General features: G+C 51.7%; 3 protein-coding genes across 7 annotated transcripts in view; all 3 read right to left on the bottom strand.

The window, feature by feature from the left end:
* The window catches only part of CABIN1 (calcineurin binding protein 1), a 154,394-nt gene extending 151,438 nt beyond the window's left edge, over nt 1–2,956 (bottom strand). The window contains 1 exon segment of the mRNA XM_036096435.2: nt 2,710–2,956. The gene's annotated coding sequence lies outside the window, so the exon portion shown is untranslated.
* Nucleotides 2,957–5,438: 2,482 nt separating this feature from the next.
* Nucleotides 5,439–7,902, bottom strand: DDT (D-dopachrome tautomerase). The gene is made up of 3 exons (XM_036096442.2): nt 7,696–7,902; nt 7,211–7,386; nt 5,439–5,689 (listed from the first exon to the last, which is right to left on the bottom strand). Exons 1-3 carry the CDS (start codon nt 7,801–7,803, stop codon nt 5,617–5,619), a joined length of 357 nt encoding a protein of 118 aa, XP_035952335.1. The 5' UTR covers nt 7,804–7,902; the 3' UTR covers nt 5,439–5,616.
* Nucleotides 7,903–8,318: 416 nt separating this feature from the next.
* Nucleotides 8,319–18,446, bottom strand: LOC118538468 (glutathione S-transferase theta-3-like). 5 transcript variants are annotated; one of them, XM_036096439.2, is made up of 5 exons: nt 18,194–18,446; nt 16,522–16,609; nt 14,550–14,700; nt 11,865–12,044; nt 8,319–8,783 (listed from the first exon to the last, which is right to left on the bottom strand). In XM_036096439.2, exons 1-5 carry the CDS (start codon nt 18,303–18,305, stop codon nt 8,592–8,594), a joined length of 723 nt encoding a protein of 240 aa, XP_035952332.1. In that variant the 5' UTR covers nt 18,306–18,446; the 3' UTR covers nt 8,319–8,591. The 5 variants fall into 5 exon arrangements, with proteins under 5 accessions (XP_035952332.1, XP_035952334.1, XP_035952329.1 ...); XM_036096441.2 differs by lacking the exon at nt 8,319–8,783 and adding an exon at nt 9,756–11,553 and having other exon boundaries at nt 16,581–16,609; nt 18,194–18,444; XM_036096436.2 differs by lacking the exon at nt 8,319–8,783 and adding an exon at nt 9,756–11,553 and having other exon boundaries at nt 18,194–18,443.
* Between the last annotated feature and the right edge of the window lie 1,673 nt (nt 18,447–20,119).

Raw genomic sequence — 20,119 nt, 5'->3', positions numbered from 1 at the left:
GTTCTTACTCTTATAACCACAGACATGTTTCCCAGTCAAAAAATAATTAAAACCAACTGAGATCTACGGGGAACCCAAAATGAAATATAAACGTTAACAATGAACCTACTGTATTACAAATTACATAACCACACTGAAGGGTATGAGGAAGAAAAGAACTAACCTAAGGAACTGTGCAGAATAGTATCTTGATTGGATACTAGAAGGCTAAAGACAACAAGAAGTGTGATTCCAGGTTTGGGGCAGAGAAAACACAAGATGAGTCTGGAACATCTTGAGGTGCCAGAAAATAAGTAAATGCTCCAAAAAATGATGAGGATTCGTTGAGAGGACACAGCAGCTAACCTGAAGGAGATCCTGAACAAAGCCAGAACAGTGAACAAAATAATGGTAACATTAGATTTTAACCCATGGAATAAAATGAGTATCTATGGGGCCCATACTAATATATATAAATGAGAGAAGGGATAGCTCTTCCTTTAATTGAATTTGAATTAATAAGTGTAGAAAGAAAGAAACAGGTAATTACCTTTAGGCAAACACCACAGAGACCCACAGATGGATGCTAACTATGGTCAGTGGGCATAAATTTGTGAGAACCAGAATTCCCATCCTTCCAAAGTATTTCCCCCAAGATACTTACTAAAGGGAAAGATAGTAACTTTATAGTATAGAAACCTGGCAGACACCAACTAAACCAAGCAATGAAGATAAATATCACCAGTAATAAGACATATCAGCATCTTGAACTCCTTGATATGATACACTGAGGACAACACACTGTCTGTGTTATTCTGGCCAAAAATGCATAACCTCACATGAATTATGAGAAAACATTAGACAAATCCAAGTTGAGGGATATTAGACAAAATAACTGATCAGTACTCTTGAAAAATATCAAGGCTAAGAAAGACAAAACTATGTGATCGTTAAGGACTAAGGAGACTAAGGAGCAATAACTAAATGCAATATGGGAAGTTAGAATCATAGAGTGGAAACTAGAACATTGTGCAAAACTGGTCAAATCCAAACTAGGTTTACAATTGGGTTAATAATACTGTATTAATATTAGTTTCCTGCTCTTGATAGTTGTATTATGATTCTGTAAGATGTTAACATTAGAAGCAGGGTGAAGGAAATAAGGAAACTCTGTATTATTGTTGCAACTTTTCTCTAAATCTAAAATTAGTTTAAAATAAACAGTTTAAAAAGAAATAGCCACTTGAGCACTTGAGATTATGTATTCATCATCTGTAAGCAATGTGAGGATGGGGACCATGTCTGTATTATTCACCACAAACCCCAGAAACCCACTAAAAGAAGCCAAAAAAAAAAAAAAAAAGGCAGCTATTGAATAAAGAAAGAAAATATCTATTCATTTCTCAGACTCCCAGCCCAGCAATCATATTATCCTAGAATAGCACATTCAGGAGTTTTAATGTCACAAATTTCCAAACTCTTTAGACCATGGTTTCCATGGCCTTAAGAACACATGATAAAGAACAGCACACCTTAAGTACCTCAGCACCTTGACCCAGTCAGTGATAAGCAGTGGTGTTTCCTCACATGCTCTGGTCTGGGAGTCAGGAAGCTTAGATTTTAGGCCAAGTTGTGTTACTTCCTGGCTGTGTGATTAGCTTGGCATAAGAGACCCCTCTCTAAATCTCAGTTTCCTTTATCCTATGAGGTTTGGGGCTAGATTAGGGGTCAGCAAGCTAACTAGCCTACCGTTTTTGTACAGCCTAGGAGCAAAGAATGGTTTTGACTTTTTAAGATTTTATTTATTTATTTGAGAAAGAGAGAGACACAGAGCACAAGCCAGGAGGAGAGGGAGAAGCAGGCTCCCCGCTGAGCAGGGAGCCTGATTCGGGGCTGATCCCAGGCTGCTGGGATCATGACCTGAGCCAAAGGCAGAAGCTTAACCAACTGAGTGACCCATGCACCCCAGTTTTAACATTTTTAAATGGATGAAAAAATTCATGACACATGAAAATTATATAAAAATTACATAAGATGCAAATTTCAGTGTCCATAAATAAAATTTTATTGGAACACTGCCACTCGCTTACCTATTGTCTCTGCCTGTATCCAATGTACAATGCCAGAACTGAGTAGACAGAGTAGGCCCCCTAAGCCTAAAATACTATTATAAATATGCAATTATATTCACAACATACTATAATTATATTAATATTATAAGTATTATTACACTTACAACATAAGTTTGCCGACCTCTAAAGGAGACCACTCAAAGGATATTTTAGTTCTAACCACAGTTATGAATCTCATAGAAGGAACTTTAGCTGCATGAAACCCTAAGTCCCACAGTTATGAACCACAGACCCATAGTAACCCAGGCCCCAAAGAGTTCCGTGGCTCCAAAATCATTTGTGCAGACACCTGAGCGTCAGTAGGCTCTACCTAACTGGGGTCCTCCTCCACCTCCTGGGAAGCAGTGCACTCAAGATTTTTAGTCTACGGGTGCCTGGCTGCCTCAGTCGGTAGAGCATGCAACGCTTCATCTCTGGGTTATAAGTTCAAGCCCCACATTGGGTGTAGAGACTACCTAAGAATAAAATCTTAAAAAAAAAATTTTTTTTTCAGTCTAGACTTGGGCTGACACAGTTAGTTGGCTGACTCTGGACAAGACCCTTCACCTCATCTGGGCCTCCGTAAACCCGTATAAATGGCGCTATTAACAGCACTCACCTAGCAGGGCTGCTGGGAAGGCGAACTAAAAGGACGTTAAGTGAAGTAAAGGGTTAGCACCGGACTCAACACCGGCAGACGCAGAATCAATGGTGGCTCCCTCTGCTGTCACCGAGAACCACTCCCGAGGCTGGAGCCCGTCCTAGGCACCCCAGGGTGACGGCAAGAGCCGTGAAGAGGCCCGCGAGGAAGCCAAGAGCCCCGGCCTCGCCGCTCCCGCCCTCCAGCCTCGGTTTCCCCGAATGTGGCACTCAGGCTACCGGAGGCGCCCCCCTCCCCCGCGTCCGCACCGGCCTTGGCCCCGCGCCCACCGCCCCTCAAGCCCGCGCCGCTGCTCCCTTCCTTGGTTCAGCAGAGCCGCGCCCCCACCCGGGGGATGCCCCCAAACCAGCCACCCGGGAACTCACCAGGCGTCTCCACGGCAACGGCCGGCCTGCCCCGACCCCCGCGCCGGCCGGCTGCGCGCCTGACAATAAGGCGCGCTCCCATTGGTTTCGGTACCGGCTCCGCTAGCCAATCAGCGAGGGCGCACGCGCCGCTCGCCCACGGAGCGAGCTCTCTGGGACACCGGGGGCTGCGTGAAGCCAGCCGCGCGAGTGTAAACCCTTCCGGTCCCTGCATTTGGGTACTCGAACTATTGTGGGCTCGGAGCGCCGGCTTGAGGTTCCGACCTCTGTTCCCCACCAGTTGTAATATTTGGGAAACGCCGAATTTGGTGCCTGGCCCCGAGCAGTCGCTAAATGATGGGCGGTGTTACTATTTGTTACAACTTGGGACAGGTGCTCGGAAGGCAATGGAAACTTGAGGAACACTTAGGGGGAACCAGGGTAGAAGGAGCGTTCTCCTTTATATACCCTGTGCCTCACCTCTTTCTGAAGAGGATTTGAAGCCCAAAAGGCACAGATACAATGAACTATTGAAAGAAAAACAAAAACAAAAATCACAAAAATTCAAGATCGGGTAAATGAACGGGCTGAGGAGGGAGTGACAGAATTCCAAACCTGAAGAGGAGTCAGCATTTATAGTTTTCCGGAAACGGCCTCGGGTTGAGAGGTTAAACCCTTGGGAGCTAAGCCTTTTAGGGAAAGGTTTCACAAGTGGTGGTTGAAATTCATAGTTGCTTGAGTCCAACAAAAATGATTTAAATAGGAATGAATATTATGGCTTTCTCTTTGACCGTACATAAAGACTATAAAATCATGGTGAAGAACTCATAGCTTCAGTTCAGAACAATAAAGCTTTAGTGATACACAGGAGTGGCAAAAGTAACGGAGTCGTGGGACGCTTGAGTGGCTCAGTAGGTTAAGTGTGTGCCTTCCGCTCAGGTCATGATCCCAGAGTCCTGCTCAGTGGGGACCCTGCTTCTCCCTCTGCCTGCTGCTCCCCCAGCTTGTGCCCTCTCTCAATCCGCCCCCTTAATCTTAAAAAAAAAAAAAAAAAAGATGGGAAGGGTAGTCCACGCAGCAGGGAGCTGTGTGGCAAGCTTTTGGAGGTGAGAAACAGGGCAGGCCACGCAGGATCCTCAGGCAGCACAGTAATACCAGGGCGCAAAGCTCAGGGCCACAGTGGGGATAATGTGGAGGGGGAGGGGACAGTCGCCCACAGCAACCAGATGACATCACTCTCACTACAGTTGGGCTAAGACACATAAGGTGGACCAGATAGGAGGCTGCTGCTTTATGTCCCATCTAGGGACATAACCTGAACCCCTCCTTGGGCACTTCAACCATTCATTCAGATTCAACCCATGAACATTCCCTGAGCCCCTCTGGGAAGCAGGACACCCATGCTGGCAGAAGGAATGAGCGCAGGAACATTTGGGATGGAGCCAAAGGAAGGAACTCCAAGCTCTAGGTTTTAATGAGAGTCCACAGTAGTGGTCAGGTACACACACCACAAGCACAAGAACACGCCACTGGAAACTAACTTTACCATGTTGACAGCATAGGCTAAAAATCTCAATTTGGTATTTCACAGGTGTACTAAGACAAGAAAGATGGACTTTCAACTCTATAGGTAAACACAGTGCTCACCACCGTGTCTAAGGGTCATGGTATGTAAACTCTGCATCGAGCATCTGGAAGGAAACGGAAAAGGACACCCTTTAGGCTCCCCCACCCTGCCCGTATATCCCCTGAAATGTGAAAGCATGGTATAGTATTTAGATGGCAATTGCATTCATTCCTTTTCTAGTGGCAGACATTGCATTTCCAGGTTTGCTATTCCAGGACACGGCTTTTACAAGGTGCACAGCTACAGAGGATTCTCAGCAAGACTCATGGGAGAAGATGGAGTTTGGGAATGCCCAGGAAAGGTCCCTTCTGAAGCCCAGCTGTTCTGCTCCCCTGCTGGGCACAGCATTCTATGGGCAGCAGGCTGCATGGGCCAGCTCAAGCTGAGGACAGGAACATCTATCTGGTCAGCAAAATCTGCAGGAAGACCCAGCCTGGGCCAGCTGCCAGCCCTATCAGCCAGCACACCGGCATGGAGAGCAGGACCTCCAGGCTGCACCTTCCACCCTTGGATTTGAGCAGCCTACCTACAATACATGAGACAGTGGCCCGGAAGACAGGAAACATCCCACCTCTCAGGTTCCCTAAAGTTCCCACCTCATAAACCAACCCTGCTGCCCAGGGTGACCCAGAATGCCAGGGAGGGGTAAAGAGAGATAAAGGAATCATGTTTGAAAGACAGAGGTCTCGGGGTGGGGTGGAAAAAAAAAAGAAAGACGAAGTCTCTTCATTTATTTGACATGAGGATGGGGAAGAAGATGACTGTCAGGTCACAGGCACATCTGCATGAAGGAGTGCCAGAAGCTGGTATCCACCAGGCCCTTACTCTGCCAGGAGGCCTCTCTGGAAGGGGCAGACAGCTGACAGATGCATGCCCTGATGCCCTCTATGCCAATCATAGGAAAGTCATGACTGTCCCTTTCTTGCCAATCTGCCAGGGCTCCAGGGGGAAAAAGCGGATAATCATCCTTCAAGAGAAAAAAAGAAAAAAAAAAAAAATGTTATCAGCTCCTTGGCTAATGCCTTATATTCCAATGCCTAGCTGGGCACTCCTACCATGGGCTCCCAGACCAGCCTGCCTTAACCTAGCAGGCATTTTGTAAGCCTGCCCCAACCCATTAATGATCTCCCACTGTGGGCCAGTCAGGGGCAGGATGGTGGCTGCCCCAGACAACACAGCAGCCTCTATGGTCACTGTATGCGCTGTCTGTGGACTCAGAGGGGCAGCCCTCCTGCTTCCAAAATGCAGGCTCCCCGGGGGCATGTGCAGAGCCCCAGCCACCTTTGTTTTCTCAAAGCCTAGCTCAAAACCAGGCACAAGGTGAGCCCCCCCCCCCCCCCACTGATGTCTATGGAATGAACAAACATGCCCCTTTCACAGAAGTGATGGGAAGTTCCCGGTGAAGAGCAAGATACTTGGAGTAACCTGAAGGGTAATAGGGGAAGGGTTGGTGTGACAGGTTTAGTTTTCCCATCTGTAAACCTCACAGGGATGGCATGTCTGCACAAGGTGGTGTGAACAGAGGGACAGAGCTTGCATGGATCAAATGGGATGACGCACATAAGGTATCTAGAGATAACGTGGCACACGGTAAGCATTCACATGTTACGTATTGTTCTTACAATTATTATCTCACCCCAACTTGAGGACCAGGTCTGAGCACTCCCAGGAATAACCATTCCTCACCAGTCTTCCTGGGCCAACAAAGGATCCATTCTAGAAGGTTCTTTCAAGCTTCTCATGCTCTTAGTTCCTCATAGGCATGGGCTTGGCTCAGGAATATTTTTCACCCAGAAAAAAACTAACTCTGACACCGAATCCCAGGTTGGGGGGCTGTTCAGGCTTCTTGGGTGATCATTTAATACATTCCCCTCTGTTCACAGAAGAGAAGCCTACAAACCAGAGATGGTTCATTTCCAGGTTTGTCAGGCATCCCCCAGCTGTGAGGGACCCACTACTTCCTGAGCCTCCTGGGAGGCTGGGAGCCACCTGGGACCTAGTTGGCTACAGGCCCAAAGGTCACACAGCCTCAGGACATACCCAGCATTCCTCCCAACCAACCTGGAGAAGTTCTCCTAGAAAATTATTCTTGATTTTCTAAGATGTGGAGAAGACTAAAGGCGGATGATAAATGGCCATAGCTTTGTCAGGTTAATAACGTTCTACCCTACCCAGTGCCAAGGCAGATACAGTGCATGGCCATCCCACAGGACTCTGGCAATTCCCCCAGGGAGCGGTTAAAGTAGAGCCTTCCCACAGCACAGATGGTAACAGGTTTGCAAGGCCACGCCTTGCCCAGGTGTCAAGAGGACCATAGCAGAGTCAGGAATTCATTCAATTCCGCTACCATTCTGAGGGTGGACCCACCATCCGAGGGCCCAGGGCACTAGGTCCATCTGAGCAGGGCGAGGAATGCATTTTTCTCCCAACCTTAGAAGGAGCTCTGGTATGGGATCACTGCCCCCATCCTCTCCCTGCCCCCACGCACCGATCCTGGCCCAGGTTCAGCTCCTTGGTGAGGAACTCGAAGAATCGGGCGCTGTGGCCACGGTTGTCCTCGGCTGTGCCTACCACACCGATGGAGGAGATGAGGAGTTGCGCGCAGGGCTCCGTGGAGCCGTTCACCGCCATAGCCAGACCTGGTCGCACCGTTACGTTCACGCGCTGCGGGGAACACGAAAGTTTCACCTGAAGCCCGTGCAGGCCGAGTTCGCGCTGAGGACCCGGGAGGACGAGAGCCGACAAGCTCCGGCCCCTGGGGTCAGGGCTAGAGGCTCGGGGCGGGGTCCTTGACGGTCACGTCGGTGTCAGGGCCAGGGAAGGCAGCACGGAGCAGACATGAGGGGTGGGGAGAGCGGGAGGCCAGGGCCTGGCGGGCGGGGACCCCTGCGACGAAGAGGCCAGGGCGCGGACAGAGCCCGACCCCCGGCCCACCAGCCTCCTCCCGGCGGGTGCTCCCCGGCCCACGCTCACGTCCTCAGGTTTGCTCAGGATGGCTGCAGTGGCCGCGCAGAGCCGCTTCTCCAGTCCTGCGGGCACACGGCCGGCGGGCAAGTTCGTGTCCAGCTCGACGAACGGCATGTCTGGCCGGAAGGAACAGGTGGGCCACAGCAGCAGAGAAAGAACGCACCAAGTCCGGGTCGCTGTTCCCAAGGGTAGCGGACTAGGCAGCAGGGGCCGGGCGCCACGGAAACCAGGCTCCTTATTGGCTGGGCAGGCAGCAGCGCCCCCGGATTGGCTGCATAGTCTACACCACCCTCCTCTGCTGGCGCTGACTTCCGGAAGTCCTAAGGCCGGACCGGGAGAGGGGGAAGAGTGAGGTGTGTGATGCTGTCCCAAGCCGACTGGCTGAGCCACGGCCCGGCTCCACAGTGTCCCGGCCTCTACCGACACACTGGCCGGGGGTTTTCTGGCTCCCTGGGCTGCTGGGTGGTGCAGTCCTCTGCTTCCTAGCCCATATTTAGATTGTTAACCCCGAAAATAAAATAGCCAGTTATTTTACCAGTAAAAATGGGTTTCTTCGAGGATGGCAGAGAATTGCAATTTGGGACATGCAGCCTAAGACAAAACCACAGCCAAGTCCAACCAACAAAGAAGAGAAACGTTTTTTGTTTTTTTGTTTTGTTTTGTTTTTTAAAGATTTTTTTTTTTATTTATTTGAGAGAGAGAGAATGAGAGAGAGCAAGCACATGAGAGGGGGGAGGGTCAGAGGGAGAAGCAGACTCCCTGCAGAGCAGGGAGCCCGATGCGGGACTCGATCCAGAGACTCCAGGATCATGACCTGAGCCGAAGGCAGTCGCTTAACCAACTGAGCCACCCAGGCGCCCGAGAAACGTTTTTTAACAGAGGAAAGGGAGGAGTTGGGACTGTTACAAACAAAAACTCCGCGGGAATAAGCTGAAAGAGTGTGGTCGCGTTTCAGTGGCTGAGTTGTGACAGTGTCGCACTGGATGGACGGGGCAGGGGGGTTGGGGGTATCTTTCTTTCCTCTGCTGGTAGTATGTAGTCTTCTTTCCCTTGGGGATGCAAGGTAGGGTTCTTCCTGTTGGGGTTGCGAAGAGCTGCAAGGAGTAGTAGGTGTGAGAGCTCCCCCTTCTGGCCTCCCGACTTTATTGTAAATGAGGTTTTCTTTATGCCGTTTCACAAAATGGGGGTTTGAACACACCCAAAACATACACACCTGTAGGGGCCTTTACCGGGCTCCATCCTAATTTTTTTTTTTTTTTTTTTTTTTTTTTTTACTGTGTTGCTACCATTTCCAAGTAAGGCGACTTCACGTTATAGTAGGAATCTACACTTCTCTTGACCAGGAGCCAGGTGACACTTGCGAGTTCAGGTGGGGCTGGACAGAGAACCTCTGGCTCACTACATCCCTACCTGGCCCCGACAGACATCTGCCTTTGTGGCCTCTTGCACCTGTGGTAACCTTGTCTCATAGTGAAGTATTGTCCATCAAGGGATGAAATCCAGGTCCTAGTCAAATTACCAGCCATGTTTACAGTACCCTATATTTTTATGGTCAAAACAAAATGTGTCACTTAAAACATGGAAATCTGGGGGTGGATGGGTGGCTCAGTCAGTTAAGTGTCTGCCTTTGGCTCAGGTCATGATCCCAGGGTCCTGGGATCTAGCCTGGTAGCAGGCTTCCTTAGGGAGTCTGCTTCTCCCTCTGCCTCTGCCCCTCACCCTGCCCCCCCCCCACCCGCTTGTGTGAGCTCTCTCTCTCTCTCAGGAATAAATATTTTTTAAAAATATGGAAATCCTGTTGATATGGCTAAACATGGCACTCTCATCAGTGTTGCAAACTTGTTTGACTTGTAAATGAAAATGCAATTGGAATTTTGTGGGTGTATATGAATAATTTCAATTACACTTCTAAAATTCTATATGAGTGTGCACATTAGAGGAGCCTTGGGGCGCCTGGCTGGCTCAGCCAGGAGAGCATGCGACTCTTGATCTCAGGGTTGCAGGTTCAAGCCCCATGTAGAGATTACTTAAAAATAAAATCTTAAAAAAAAGAAAAGGAGTCTCCATGAGAAGGCAGGCAGTTTATTGGATAACTAAGATATCAGAGGGTCTAGGACACAAGACAGGTAGATTCTAACAGTCTTGAGGAGAAAGGACGGGGACAGGTTGCAAGTCTGGGACCCAGGGTGGGGCACAGATAAGACAGTGGCCGGGTTCTGAGTAGGCTTGGGAGAGCAAGGCCTCTCAGTTGATGGGGTTTTGGAATGTAGGTGAGGTTCAGTGGGGTGGTGTCGGGAGCGACAACTAAGAAAGAATTCTTGAGACGTCTTTGGTGCAAAATGGTGGTTTATCAAAGCACGGGGACAGGCCCCGTGTGCAGAAAGAGCTGCAACTCCGGGGTTGTTAGGGGTGGCTGATTATATACCATGGGGTTGGGGGAGGTAAGGAAAAAGGTTTCAAGAGAACTTTCATATGCTAAGGAGGACCTGCAAGATAGGGAGGCCTTGCCATTGTCAAGTTAAGGTTGTTTTTCCCCTCTAGCAAGGCATGAACATTAAGATAGTTGGGAACTTTCTGGAGGAACATTACATTCTGCCCACTTCAAGTATCTGTCGATGGGCTGCAGGTTATAAGGACATTTAATTGTATTTGCATTCCCTTCTGGAAGCTATTGCTAAGCCTTCTGTAAGTAAACTGAGGGAGACTCAGGTCTTGCAGGATTGGGGTCTCTAGTTAACTATTTGTTTTTCCTTTTGGGCATCCAGGAGTGCCTGAGGAATGTCACATATATCCCATGGGGGGGCGGGGTACGGGGTGTCAGCTTCTGCTTTGTCCTCAGCTTGCCGTCTGTTCCCTCATCAGCAGCAGCACCCAGAGTGCCAGGAACTAACCTGGGACTTCCCTCCCTGCAAGGAGCTTCATAAACCAGCCCTGCACCCAACCCACCAGAGGGAGGACAGTGACCTAAGAGCACAAGGCCATGCCTGATTCAGACATCTCTTCACCAGCGTGAACCCCATCTATGACATGTGCTCAGTCAAGGGGTTGCTGAACCAGCTTTGCTCCAGGGTTGAGGGGAGGGAAGCACTGGGGCTAAGGAGACTGGGGGCTGTGGGGGGGTGTCATCTGACTTGGCCTGGAGCTGGGGAAGTCAGGGAAGCCTCCCTGGAGAAGTGAAAGGTGACAAATGCCTAAAGACCAGAAGGGGCACCGGGCAAAGGTGAAGACAGACCCTATTAGCAATGAAAACAGCCTGAGCCAAGGCCAGGAGGTGGAGGTGGGAGCTGGGAGAAGGGGTCTAAAAATGATGGGCTACTGTGTGCAACCAGAAGGCGGTGCCCTGGAGGGGTAGGCAAGGCCTTGAATGCAAAGTTCAGTGATTCATACTTTAGCCCCAGAGCAGTTCAGCACCATGGAAAGTTTCAAACACAGGAGAGACAGGGTCAAGTATGTGTTTACTAAGCTCTTTCCAGGGGTGACATGAAGTCAGAGTGGAAGGAGCGGGAGTGGAGTGTGGAGACAGACAGAAGAAGGAACGAAGACCTGATGCTTGGAGGGAACCAGGGACCAGAGACTGGAGAGTATGTCTTGCTCACAGCCTAGGAGGGACAACTCCACCTCTTCATTCTAACAAGAGTCTCCAACATCTTTGCAAGCCTGGCCTTCCACTCACTGCAGTAAACCCTGAACAGAGGGCTTCAGCTTCTCCTTTATGGCCGGGTCAGCTGGAGGCAAGTCCTTGACCTTCATGACAGCTGCATGTGCCTCCTGAAAGAGATCCTTCCCCACCTCGGCCTCCACACGTTGGCGCCATGCAGCCAGCTTGGGTCGGCTTTTGAAGACTTGGCAGCCAGCACTGACAGGCTATGGGGACAGGAAGCCAAGTGGAGGGGGTAGGCATGCTCAAGCACAAGCCAGGATGACCTAGTTGAGTAATTCCCCAGGGTGGATTTTCCCTCCTTGGCCACAACATGTAATAAGCTGGATGTTCTCTGGGAGACACTGGAAGCTTCTCAGTATTGCTGCAGGATAGGGTCTGAAGCCCCATTTTACAGATGAGAACACTGAGGCTCAGAGAGGGGAGTGACTTGCCCAGGGTCCCACAACCAGGAAGGGCAACATTGGCTCCCTCCCAGGGCACCCCACTGCCCAGTGGACCACCCCATGGCACTCACATGCATCAGCTCTGTGATGGCCACCAAGTCAGCCACTGAGATATGAGGTCCAGCAACGAAGTCCTGGTCCTTTAGGAACTTGTCCTCAAGCAGCTGCAGGCACCTGTCCAGCTCAGCCAGGGTAGATGCCAATGTCTCAGGGGGCACCTGTTCACCCAGGAACACTGGGAACATCATCTGCTGGATGGGCGGGCAGAGAGAGGGCTTAGGGTCTACTCAAAGCCTAGCCTAGTTCCTGCTCTCATCCAATCTACCACCAGGCCTTCAAATCTCTCCTCACTCCGACCCACTCCTTCCACCCACCGCCACCACCAGCCCAGGCGTCATCTTCTACTCCAACACAGACAGCCTCCACTCTCCCTAGGGCCTCATGCAAGGCAGCCAGTGGGGGGAACTTCTGGAATCCCAGTCTGCCCATAACACCCCCTGCATAAAGCCTTCCATGGCTCTCCACTACCCTCACCATGAAGGCCTCAACACAGGGCCCCTCCTCAGTGCAGCAGTCACCCTCTCCCCACTCCCCACCTCCTTCTCCACCCCAGGCTTCTCAAATGGGATGATGCATGTGAATCCCTCTAGGATCTGGTTAAAGTGCACATTCCTAATCTGAATGCCTGGGTGGTGCCTGAGACTCTGCATTTCTTTTTTTTTTTTTTTAAAGATTTTATTTATTTGAGAGAGAGAGACACAGCGAGAGAGGGAACACAAGCAAAGGGAGTGGGAGAGGGAGAAGCAGGCTTCCCACGGAGCAGGAAGCCCGATGCGGGGCTCGATCCCAGGACTCTGGGATCATGACCCGAGCCGAAGGCAGACGCTTAACGACTGAGCCACTCAGGTGCCCCAAGACTCTGCATTTCTAAGTTCCCAGGTGGTCTGATGCTCCTGGTCCCTGGACCACAATTTGAGTACCTAAGGTCTATACTCACTCTGTTTGACTTCTCTCCATTCTGCCTTCAAACCCACCAGGCTCCTGCTCCTACCAGCTCTTTGGGGTTCCTCTTCTAGCCCCGAGAGGCTCGAGGAAGACACTTCTAAGGTTATAGAAACCTGCACTTTGCCCAAGGGCCCTTCAGAACAGTGGTACTCTACCTGCAGCAGAGTATGAGCATACCCTTCTCATGCTCCCTCCCATGAACAGGGCACCCATTGTGTGCCAAGCCCTTTGTAAGTACCCTACAAATAACAATTCAGAGCACACATCTCAAAAACATCCGTACATTTGATGGGTAAAAATGGTATGTGTGTGCTGTTTTAGTGTGCATTTACTTGATTCTTACTTAGGTTAAATGTATTTTCATCCACTTAATGACCATTTCTCTCTGTTCTTCAAGTAAATCTCCGCTGGTTTCCTGTGCCCATTTTTCTCCTGTGCCTTTGTTTGAGGGCTTTCTGAGAGCATCTTAAATACTAAGAATGTTACTTCTTTCAGGGGCAGCTGGATGGCTCAGTTAAGCATCCAACTCTTGATTTGGGCTCAGGTCATGATCTCAGGGTGGTGAGATGGAGCCCAGTCGGTCAATCTCCACGCTCAGTAGGGAGTCTACATGAGATTCTCTCCCACTGCCCCTCCCTGCACCCAGTTCATGGGTGGGTGCGTGTGCATGCTCATGTGTGCTCTCTCTGTCTCTCAAATAAATGAATCTTTTAAAAAAGTGTTATTCTTTTTTTAAAAAAAGATTTTATTTATTTATTTGAGAGAGAGAGAGCACAGAGGGATGGGAAGAGGAAGAAGTAGACTACCCGCTAAGTAGAGAGCCCAGTGCAGGGCTCGATCCCAGGACCCTGAGATCATGACCTGAGCCAAAGGCAGATGCTTAACTGACTGAGCCACCCAGGCACCCCTTTCTTTTTTTTTAAAGATTTTATTTATTTATTTTAGAGAGAGCAAAAGCAGGGGGAGAAGAGGGAGAGGGAGAAGCAGACTCCATGCTCAGTGCAAAGCCTGACCCAGGGCTTGATCCCAAGACCCTGAGATCAAGACCTAAGCTGAAATCAAGAGTCTGATGCTTAACTGACTGAGCCACCCAGGCACGCAAAATTTACTTCTAACAAATCTTTGCCAGTTTTTTGCTTGTTTTAAGTTTAATCCTTTCCTCCTTACACAAAATGTCATTGTTATGCATAAAATCTATTAGGCTTTTCTTTAAGTCTTTCAGTGTTTTTAGGCTTAGAAATCCTTGAATACCCAGAAATCAGATCAACTTTATTGAAATGACGCCTCATTTCTTCCTAGTTTGAGATTTTTCTGATTCCCAGCAGCTCAGGAATCAGGGCACATTGGGGGAAATCACTCCCTGGCTCTGCCCTGGCTTCCCCTCTGGGAAACAAGTTGGCTGGACTAGAGAGTCTCCGGCATTCTAGAATTTGGTGTTCTAAGGCCTCAGGTCTGAGCGGAATTTTTTTTTTTTTCAAGATTTTATTTATTTATTTGAGAGAGAGAAAGTGAGCGAGAGAGTGAGACAGCACAAGCAGGGGGAGTGGCAGGCAGAGGCAGAGGCAGAAGCAGATTCCCCGCGGAGCAGGGAGCCCGACATGGGGCTCGATCCCAGGACTCCGGGATCAGGACCTGAGCCGAAGGCAGATGCTTAACAGGCTGAGCCACCCAGGCGCCTGAACAGAATTTTTTAAACAGGAGGCACTGTTGCTTGAGCATCCTCGAAGGGTCCCCGTCCTGCCATAGCTCACCTTCTGCCACATGGCTCGAGTGCAGCTACTCCGCAGGGCTGTGTGCTGCCAGGCTAGGTACTCGTCCACACGGGCACGGGCCTGCAGGTCCTGGGGGTACCAGTGGTCGGGGACCTCATACTTGCGACTCAGATACAACAGGATGGCCACACTGGGGGACACGGAGGGGGTGAGGAACATGTACTAGTCACTTTCCAGCCACTCCACAGGGACTAGGCCCCAGGTGGAGGCTGGCCCCCACTGCTCACATTTCCCCAACTCCTATGGGTGGAGCATTACACTATCTCTGCACCATGATGCAGAGTAGGAATGTGAGGCTCAGAGAGGTTAGGTGACTGCCTAGGGTCACACAGCTCTACGTTGGGTCATCCTATCATCTGAACTAAGGGCACCGAGTGAAAAACAAAATGTCTTGGGATTTCAGAAGGAGGGTGATGGGGTACTCAGAGAAAGCTTCCAGGAGGAAGGGGGGCCCAACATGGTTCCTGAAAGACAACAGCAACTCAGATAGCACTCCCCACCATATCCCATGCATGGTCACGACAGGAGCAAGGAGAGCTGTCCCCTCACACTCCCTGGGGCTGGGACAAAGCCTCCCAGGTGAATGGGTCACTGCTTCCCACCCTGTCCCACTCTCCTCTCTACCTGCCCAAAGCCTCCAGCCTCCTCCCCCAGGAAGCCCTCTCTGACCTCCTCCCCTCCCCTCTCCCTCTACCATGTCTGGCCTGTGCATCATGTCTGGCCAGAGCACCATGCCTCCATGGATGTTGGACTGTCCAACGACCAGAGGTTCTGAAGCCAAGTGGAACGTGAATCTGGCTCTACCACAGAGGTACCATGTGGCCTCAGTAAAGGATATCACTATTCAGTCACCAACCTGGAGGCTGGCCTGGGTTCTCATCTCTCCCACCTACCTCCATCTCTTCAGCACACTCTTGGGCTTGACCTTCAAGGGCAGTCAGAACCGACCACCACACCCCCCTGTACCACCACCTTGGTGTGGGATCCCAGCACCTCTCTCCTGGATAAGCATAGCACCTTCTCACCCCAGCCAGAGGGATCCTTTAAAACCTAAGTTGGATCTCAGCTCTCCTCTGCTTAGACTCCTGCAATGGCCCCATCTTACCTACAGTAAAAGCCCAAGTCTTCCTGGCCCCACATGCTCCCCTCCGACCTCATGCCCTGCTTACTGCCCCTCCCTCACCCCAGCCACGCTGGATGTCTTGCCTCTTCAACCTGTCCCCCAAGCATTGTCCCCCTTCATAGCCTTTGGCGTTGTTGTTCCCTCCAGCCAGAACACTCTTCCCAAATACCTTGCTCCTCTGTTCCTGTAGGTCTCTGCACAGATGCCTCCTCCTCAAGGGGCCCTTCACTCAACATCTTACTCAAAATTGCACACACCCCCACTCTTAGCCTATTTTCTCCATGGGTTACACCTAACAGAGATTAGCAGTCCCCTCTTCTAGAATATAAGCTCCAGGAGGCCAAGGGCTTAGAACTGTTCACTGCTTTGGCGCCACAGCCTAGATGGTTCTTGGCCCTGGTGGGTGCTCAGCAAATAGCCACTGAAGCTCTCTGGGTGCTCTCTTGACTCCCAGGGCAATAGTACTTGCCCCCAAGATTTGTAGAAGTGGTAGGGTACAGCTACTCCTCAAAATTTAGCTCACCTTCCATCTGGGGGCTGGGTTGGCAGAGAGGAGGCCTGGAAACAGGCTGGGCCCTGTGACCTTGGGCAAGCCCCTCCTCTCTGGGCTTCAGTTTCCTCCTTTATACAATGGGCTGGAGGGGCGGAGGGGCTGGGGGGGGGGGATGCCATGACTTCAATAGCTCCTCCCAGCCCCAGGCTCCTCTGCCTGCTGGGGCTGCCACAGGTGCTCAGGGCACACAAGCCGTGATCCAAGCCATCAACAGTAGATACACAGATGGCTGGCTGGTCTCACAAGGCCTGGGTAGCAGCCTGGGGACCTGATACCTCTCGGCCAAAGTGAAGTCCCCGTCCTTCAAGGCTGGCACCTTCTTCAGGGGATTCACCTGGGCAAAAGCATCGCTGTGGTGCTGGCCTGTGGGAGAGAGCAGTGAGGCTGGTGAGAACTCTGAGCCCCCCTGAGGCCTCTCCCCCACCGCCACCCCAACGTCCAGGCCCTAACTTTCTGAGGTGGGCAACAGGAAAGAGACCACTCTCCTGGCCACCAGATCACAGACCCTGACACCACCAGAGGCCCACCCTTCCTGCGTCCACCCCCCTGGGAACCCGGGCCAAGCAGCATCTCAGCTTGGCCATGAAGGGAGGGTGAGTCCCTGCAGCTGCAAGTCACCCCCACCCCCAGCCCCAGCCAATTCATCCATATGTCAGACACTCCAGTCTCCTCCCTGGGCTCTAGGCTTGCCCCTGCAATCCATCTTCCTATGCCAGCTGGGTGCCCTGTCCACACCACACCTGCCCGTGGCCCCCAGTCCAGCCTCATTCTCTCCAGGACCTCCTGCCCTCTTCAGTCACCCAGCCTCCAGCAGCTCAGCTCTTCTTTCTGTCCCGTGCCAAACTCTCAAAACTCCTTCCCCAATGGGGGTTCGCAGGTCTGTTCACTTCTGCATTCCTTGAGCTGGGCCAGTGCTGGAGGGTACAATTACTGTGTGCGGAGTCAGAGGGCCTCCGTGGAACCAGGCTCCAGCCTGGCCATAGGCCCACCTATGGGCCTCTTTGCCCTTCTCCTGGGTGAAGAGAATCAGCCCTACCCATTCTCCCTCCAGAAAATGCCTCTGTGCCCAGCCCCCAACCCAAGAAGGGCTGGAAAGGTGGAGCAAGGTGGCAGCATAGTACTTGGTGGCCCAAGCTGGGGGCACCAAAGACAGAAGGTGGGCAGGCTCAGCCCAGAAGAGATCTCCCCCCTGGCCTGCCCAAGGGTAGGCCTGCTGTCCAACTGTCGTGCGGTCCCATTACAGCCCTGCCCCTCCACTGGATCCTGTAAATGTGGAGGGGAGGTAGGCAGGCCTAGGTAGAAGTAAAGAGGAGCCCAGATCGAGGTGGAACCGCCTTCTGCAGGCAGCTGCAGACATTCAAGAGACGCAGGCTACTCCAATTCAGAAATGAGGAGGCAGTTTCATTGTTTTCTCCAAGCCCGGGGGCGAGGGCGGGCGTGGGGGAGGTATTGGGGCACTCACTCCACTTCCCCACACCCCCCCTTCCCGCCCCCCACCCCACGCCCCCCACTGCTCCCTCTCTCGGCTCTGCTCCCTCTCAACCTGTATTTCTTTTTAAAGATTTTATTTATTTATTTGACAAAGAGAGACAGCGAGAGGGGGAACATAAGCAGGGGGAGTGGGAGAGGGAGAAGCAGGCTCCCCGCTGAGCAGGGAACCCGATGCGGGGCTCCATCCCAGGACCCCGGGTTCACGACCCGAGCCAAAGGCAGACGCTTAAGACTGAGCCTCCCAGGCGCCCCTCAACCTGTATTTTGAAAAACGTTTCGTATTCACTAGGCAAAGATCGGGGCTCTTGAAAAAGACACAACCGATAACCGATTACACAGTTTCCGTACTGGAGGGTGTGTCCTCCAGTCGGTCTGCCGCGCCGGCGGCGGGGGGGGGGGGGTCCGTCAGCACACAGGCGCCCCCGACCGCAGGGCCTGCCTCCCTGCCAGGCCCACCTTTGAGCAGCTCCACCGGGCGCAGCTCGAAGGGGATGCCGTTCTTCTTGGCGAAGATGTAGACGGCGCGGCAGGGCTGGGACAGCAGGTCCAGGTAGAGCTCTAGGCCCATGGCGGGAGCAGCGGACCACCCCCGGGGTCGCGCCCAGGGTATAAGACCGGGAACAGAAACGGCCAGGCCACCGAGCCTACAGCGGAGCGCAATCCGGGGGAGAGCGGTTGGGGTGGGGGCGGGGCGTCTGAGCCCCGCCACACCCTCCCCGCCCACTGGCTGGCTCTAGAGAACTTTGGGCCAATCAGCGGCGCCCCAGCTCTCCCTCCTTCCCTTCCCTGGAATCTGGACTGCACTTCTCTTGGTGGAGAGGACGCTGGGAGACTTGGCCTCTGACCTGAGATTTCGTTGCCAGGTCACACCCCTTTCCCGGACCTCAGTGTCTACCTTTGTCAAATGGTGCAGTGGATGATGGTAATGGGAACGGGACGCCAAGGACGCTTCCAGCACAGACCCTCAGTGAATTTAGGATCGAAAGGGCTCGGCTGCCTTCAGTTGGCCCAAGCCACCTCCCCAGACTCAAGGAGGGGACTGAGAGAGAAGGGGCTTCTAAGTCCCCAGGAACACAAAGGGAGGCAGAGAACGGAGGTACAGTAGCCTCCCCTGGGCCCAGTGCCCAGGATGGAGGCTGCGGAGGTTTCTGGACCCCAGCTCCTTACAGAGCCCTGGCCCAAACTCCAGGTAAAGAATGAGCCACCCCTCCCTAATCCCTGGGGTCATATTCATTACAACCCAGCTAAGCTAATCCTTCTAGCAAAAGGCGGAAGCCAGTGGGTCCCACCCAGAGGTTTGCAGGGGGGCCTGAAACTTCCTCACTTCCTTTGCAGAGCCAAGTTCCTCCAACTGACACCATCTGGCCCCTGAGGTCAGTGGTTATGAACCCCCATTCCCTAAGAGAGGCTCTTGGGGTAAGAAGACCCTGCCCCCAAAGCCAAGATTCACAGAAAACCCCTTGGCAAGAGGATGTTATTGGAAAATTTAAGTAAGATTTAAGTAAAACCTATACCCTCAGGAGACTGCCTTCCTGTGCTAGGGCTGGAGCCCTCTCCAGTCTGGGAGGGGCCATGTTCTCCATCCCCTTCATTGCCCTGCCCTCCTGCACAAATCACTTTGGCAGGATCACTATAATATCCAATTTCCCTGTTTCCTCTTTGGTCACCCTCAAGTGCAAGCCCTCTCACCCCCCCCCCCCCGCCCTGGGGAGCCAGAATATTATTTTAAAATACAATGTGGTGGGGTGTCTGGCTGGCTCAGTCAGTAGAGCATGCAACCCTTAATCTCAGGGTCATGAGTTCAAGCCCCACAGTGGGTGTGGAGCTTACTTAAAATAAAATATAAAGAGGGGCACCTGGGTGGCTCAGATGGTTAAGCGTCTGCCTTCGGCTCAGGTCATGATCCCAGGGTTCTGGGATTGAGCCCCGCATCGGGCTCCTTGCTCAGCGGGAAGCCTGCTTCTCCCTCTCCTTCTACTGCTCCCCCTGCTTGTGCTCTCTCGCTCTCTCTGTCAAATAAATAAATAAAATCTTAAAAAAAAATAAAATAAAATATAAAGAAAGAAAGAAATGCAATCTGGGCACACTATGCCTATTTAGGGTTTACAGATCATAGGCATGGCCTTTAAGGCCCTGCATGACTGATTCCTGACCAGGAGAGCTGCTGTTTAGATTTGCCCCTCCTGATCAGTTCAGCAGAACAGAGGCAGGACTCATGAGCTACAGTACTTGATGCCAAAGGGCCATGTCCTGGGAGGTTGGCCCAGCCAACTGATTGATCACCATGCCTATAGTCACCACATATGGGATGCCTGCTGATTCCTATGCTGTCTGATAAATCACTTTCTCCAAGAATTAGAAGAGTAGAGGGCATTTGTTAAT

Source organism: Halichoerus grypus, chromosome 13, assembly GCF_964656455.1.
Source record: "Halichoerus grypus chromosome 13, mHalGry1.hap1.1, whole genome shotgun sequence".
Taxonomy (NCBI): Eukaryota; Metazoa; Chordata; class Mammalia; order Carnivora; family Phocidae; genus Halichoerus; species Halichoerus grypus.
This window is presented reverse-complemented; position numbering and strand designations above follow the sequence as displayed.

Coding starts and splice junctions, on each gene's coding strand:
- DDT (XM_036096442.2), bottom strand. CDS start 7,803: ATGCCGTTCGTCGAGCTGGACACGAACTTGCCCGCCGGCCGTGTGCCC. Junction 7,387..7,695: donor TCCTGAGCAAACCTGAGGAC/GTGAGCGTGGGC, acceptor TGTTCCCCGCAG/CGCGTGAACGTAACGGTGCG. Junction 5,690..7,210: donor CTGAACCTGGGCCAGGATCG/GTGCGTGGGGGC, acceptor TTTCTCTTGAAG/GATGATTATCCGCTTTTTCC.
- LOC118538468 (XM_036096436.2), bottom strand. CDS start 18,305: ATGGGCCTAGAGCTCTACCTGGACCTGCTGTCCCAGCCCTGCCGCGCC. Junction 16,610..18,193: donor CCCGGTGGAGCTGCTCAAAG/GTGGGCCTGGCA, acceptor TCTCTCCCACAG/GCCAGCACCACAGCGATGCT. Junction 14,701..16,521: donor GACTTCACTTTGGCCGAGAG/GTATCAGGTCCC, acceptor CGTGTCCCCCAG/TGTGGCCATCCTGTTGTATC.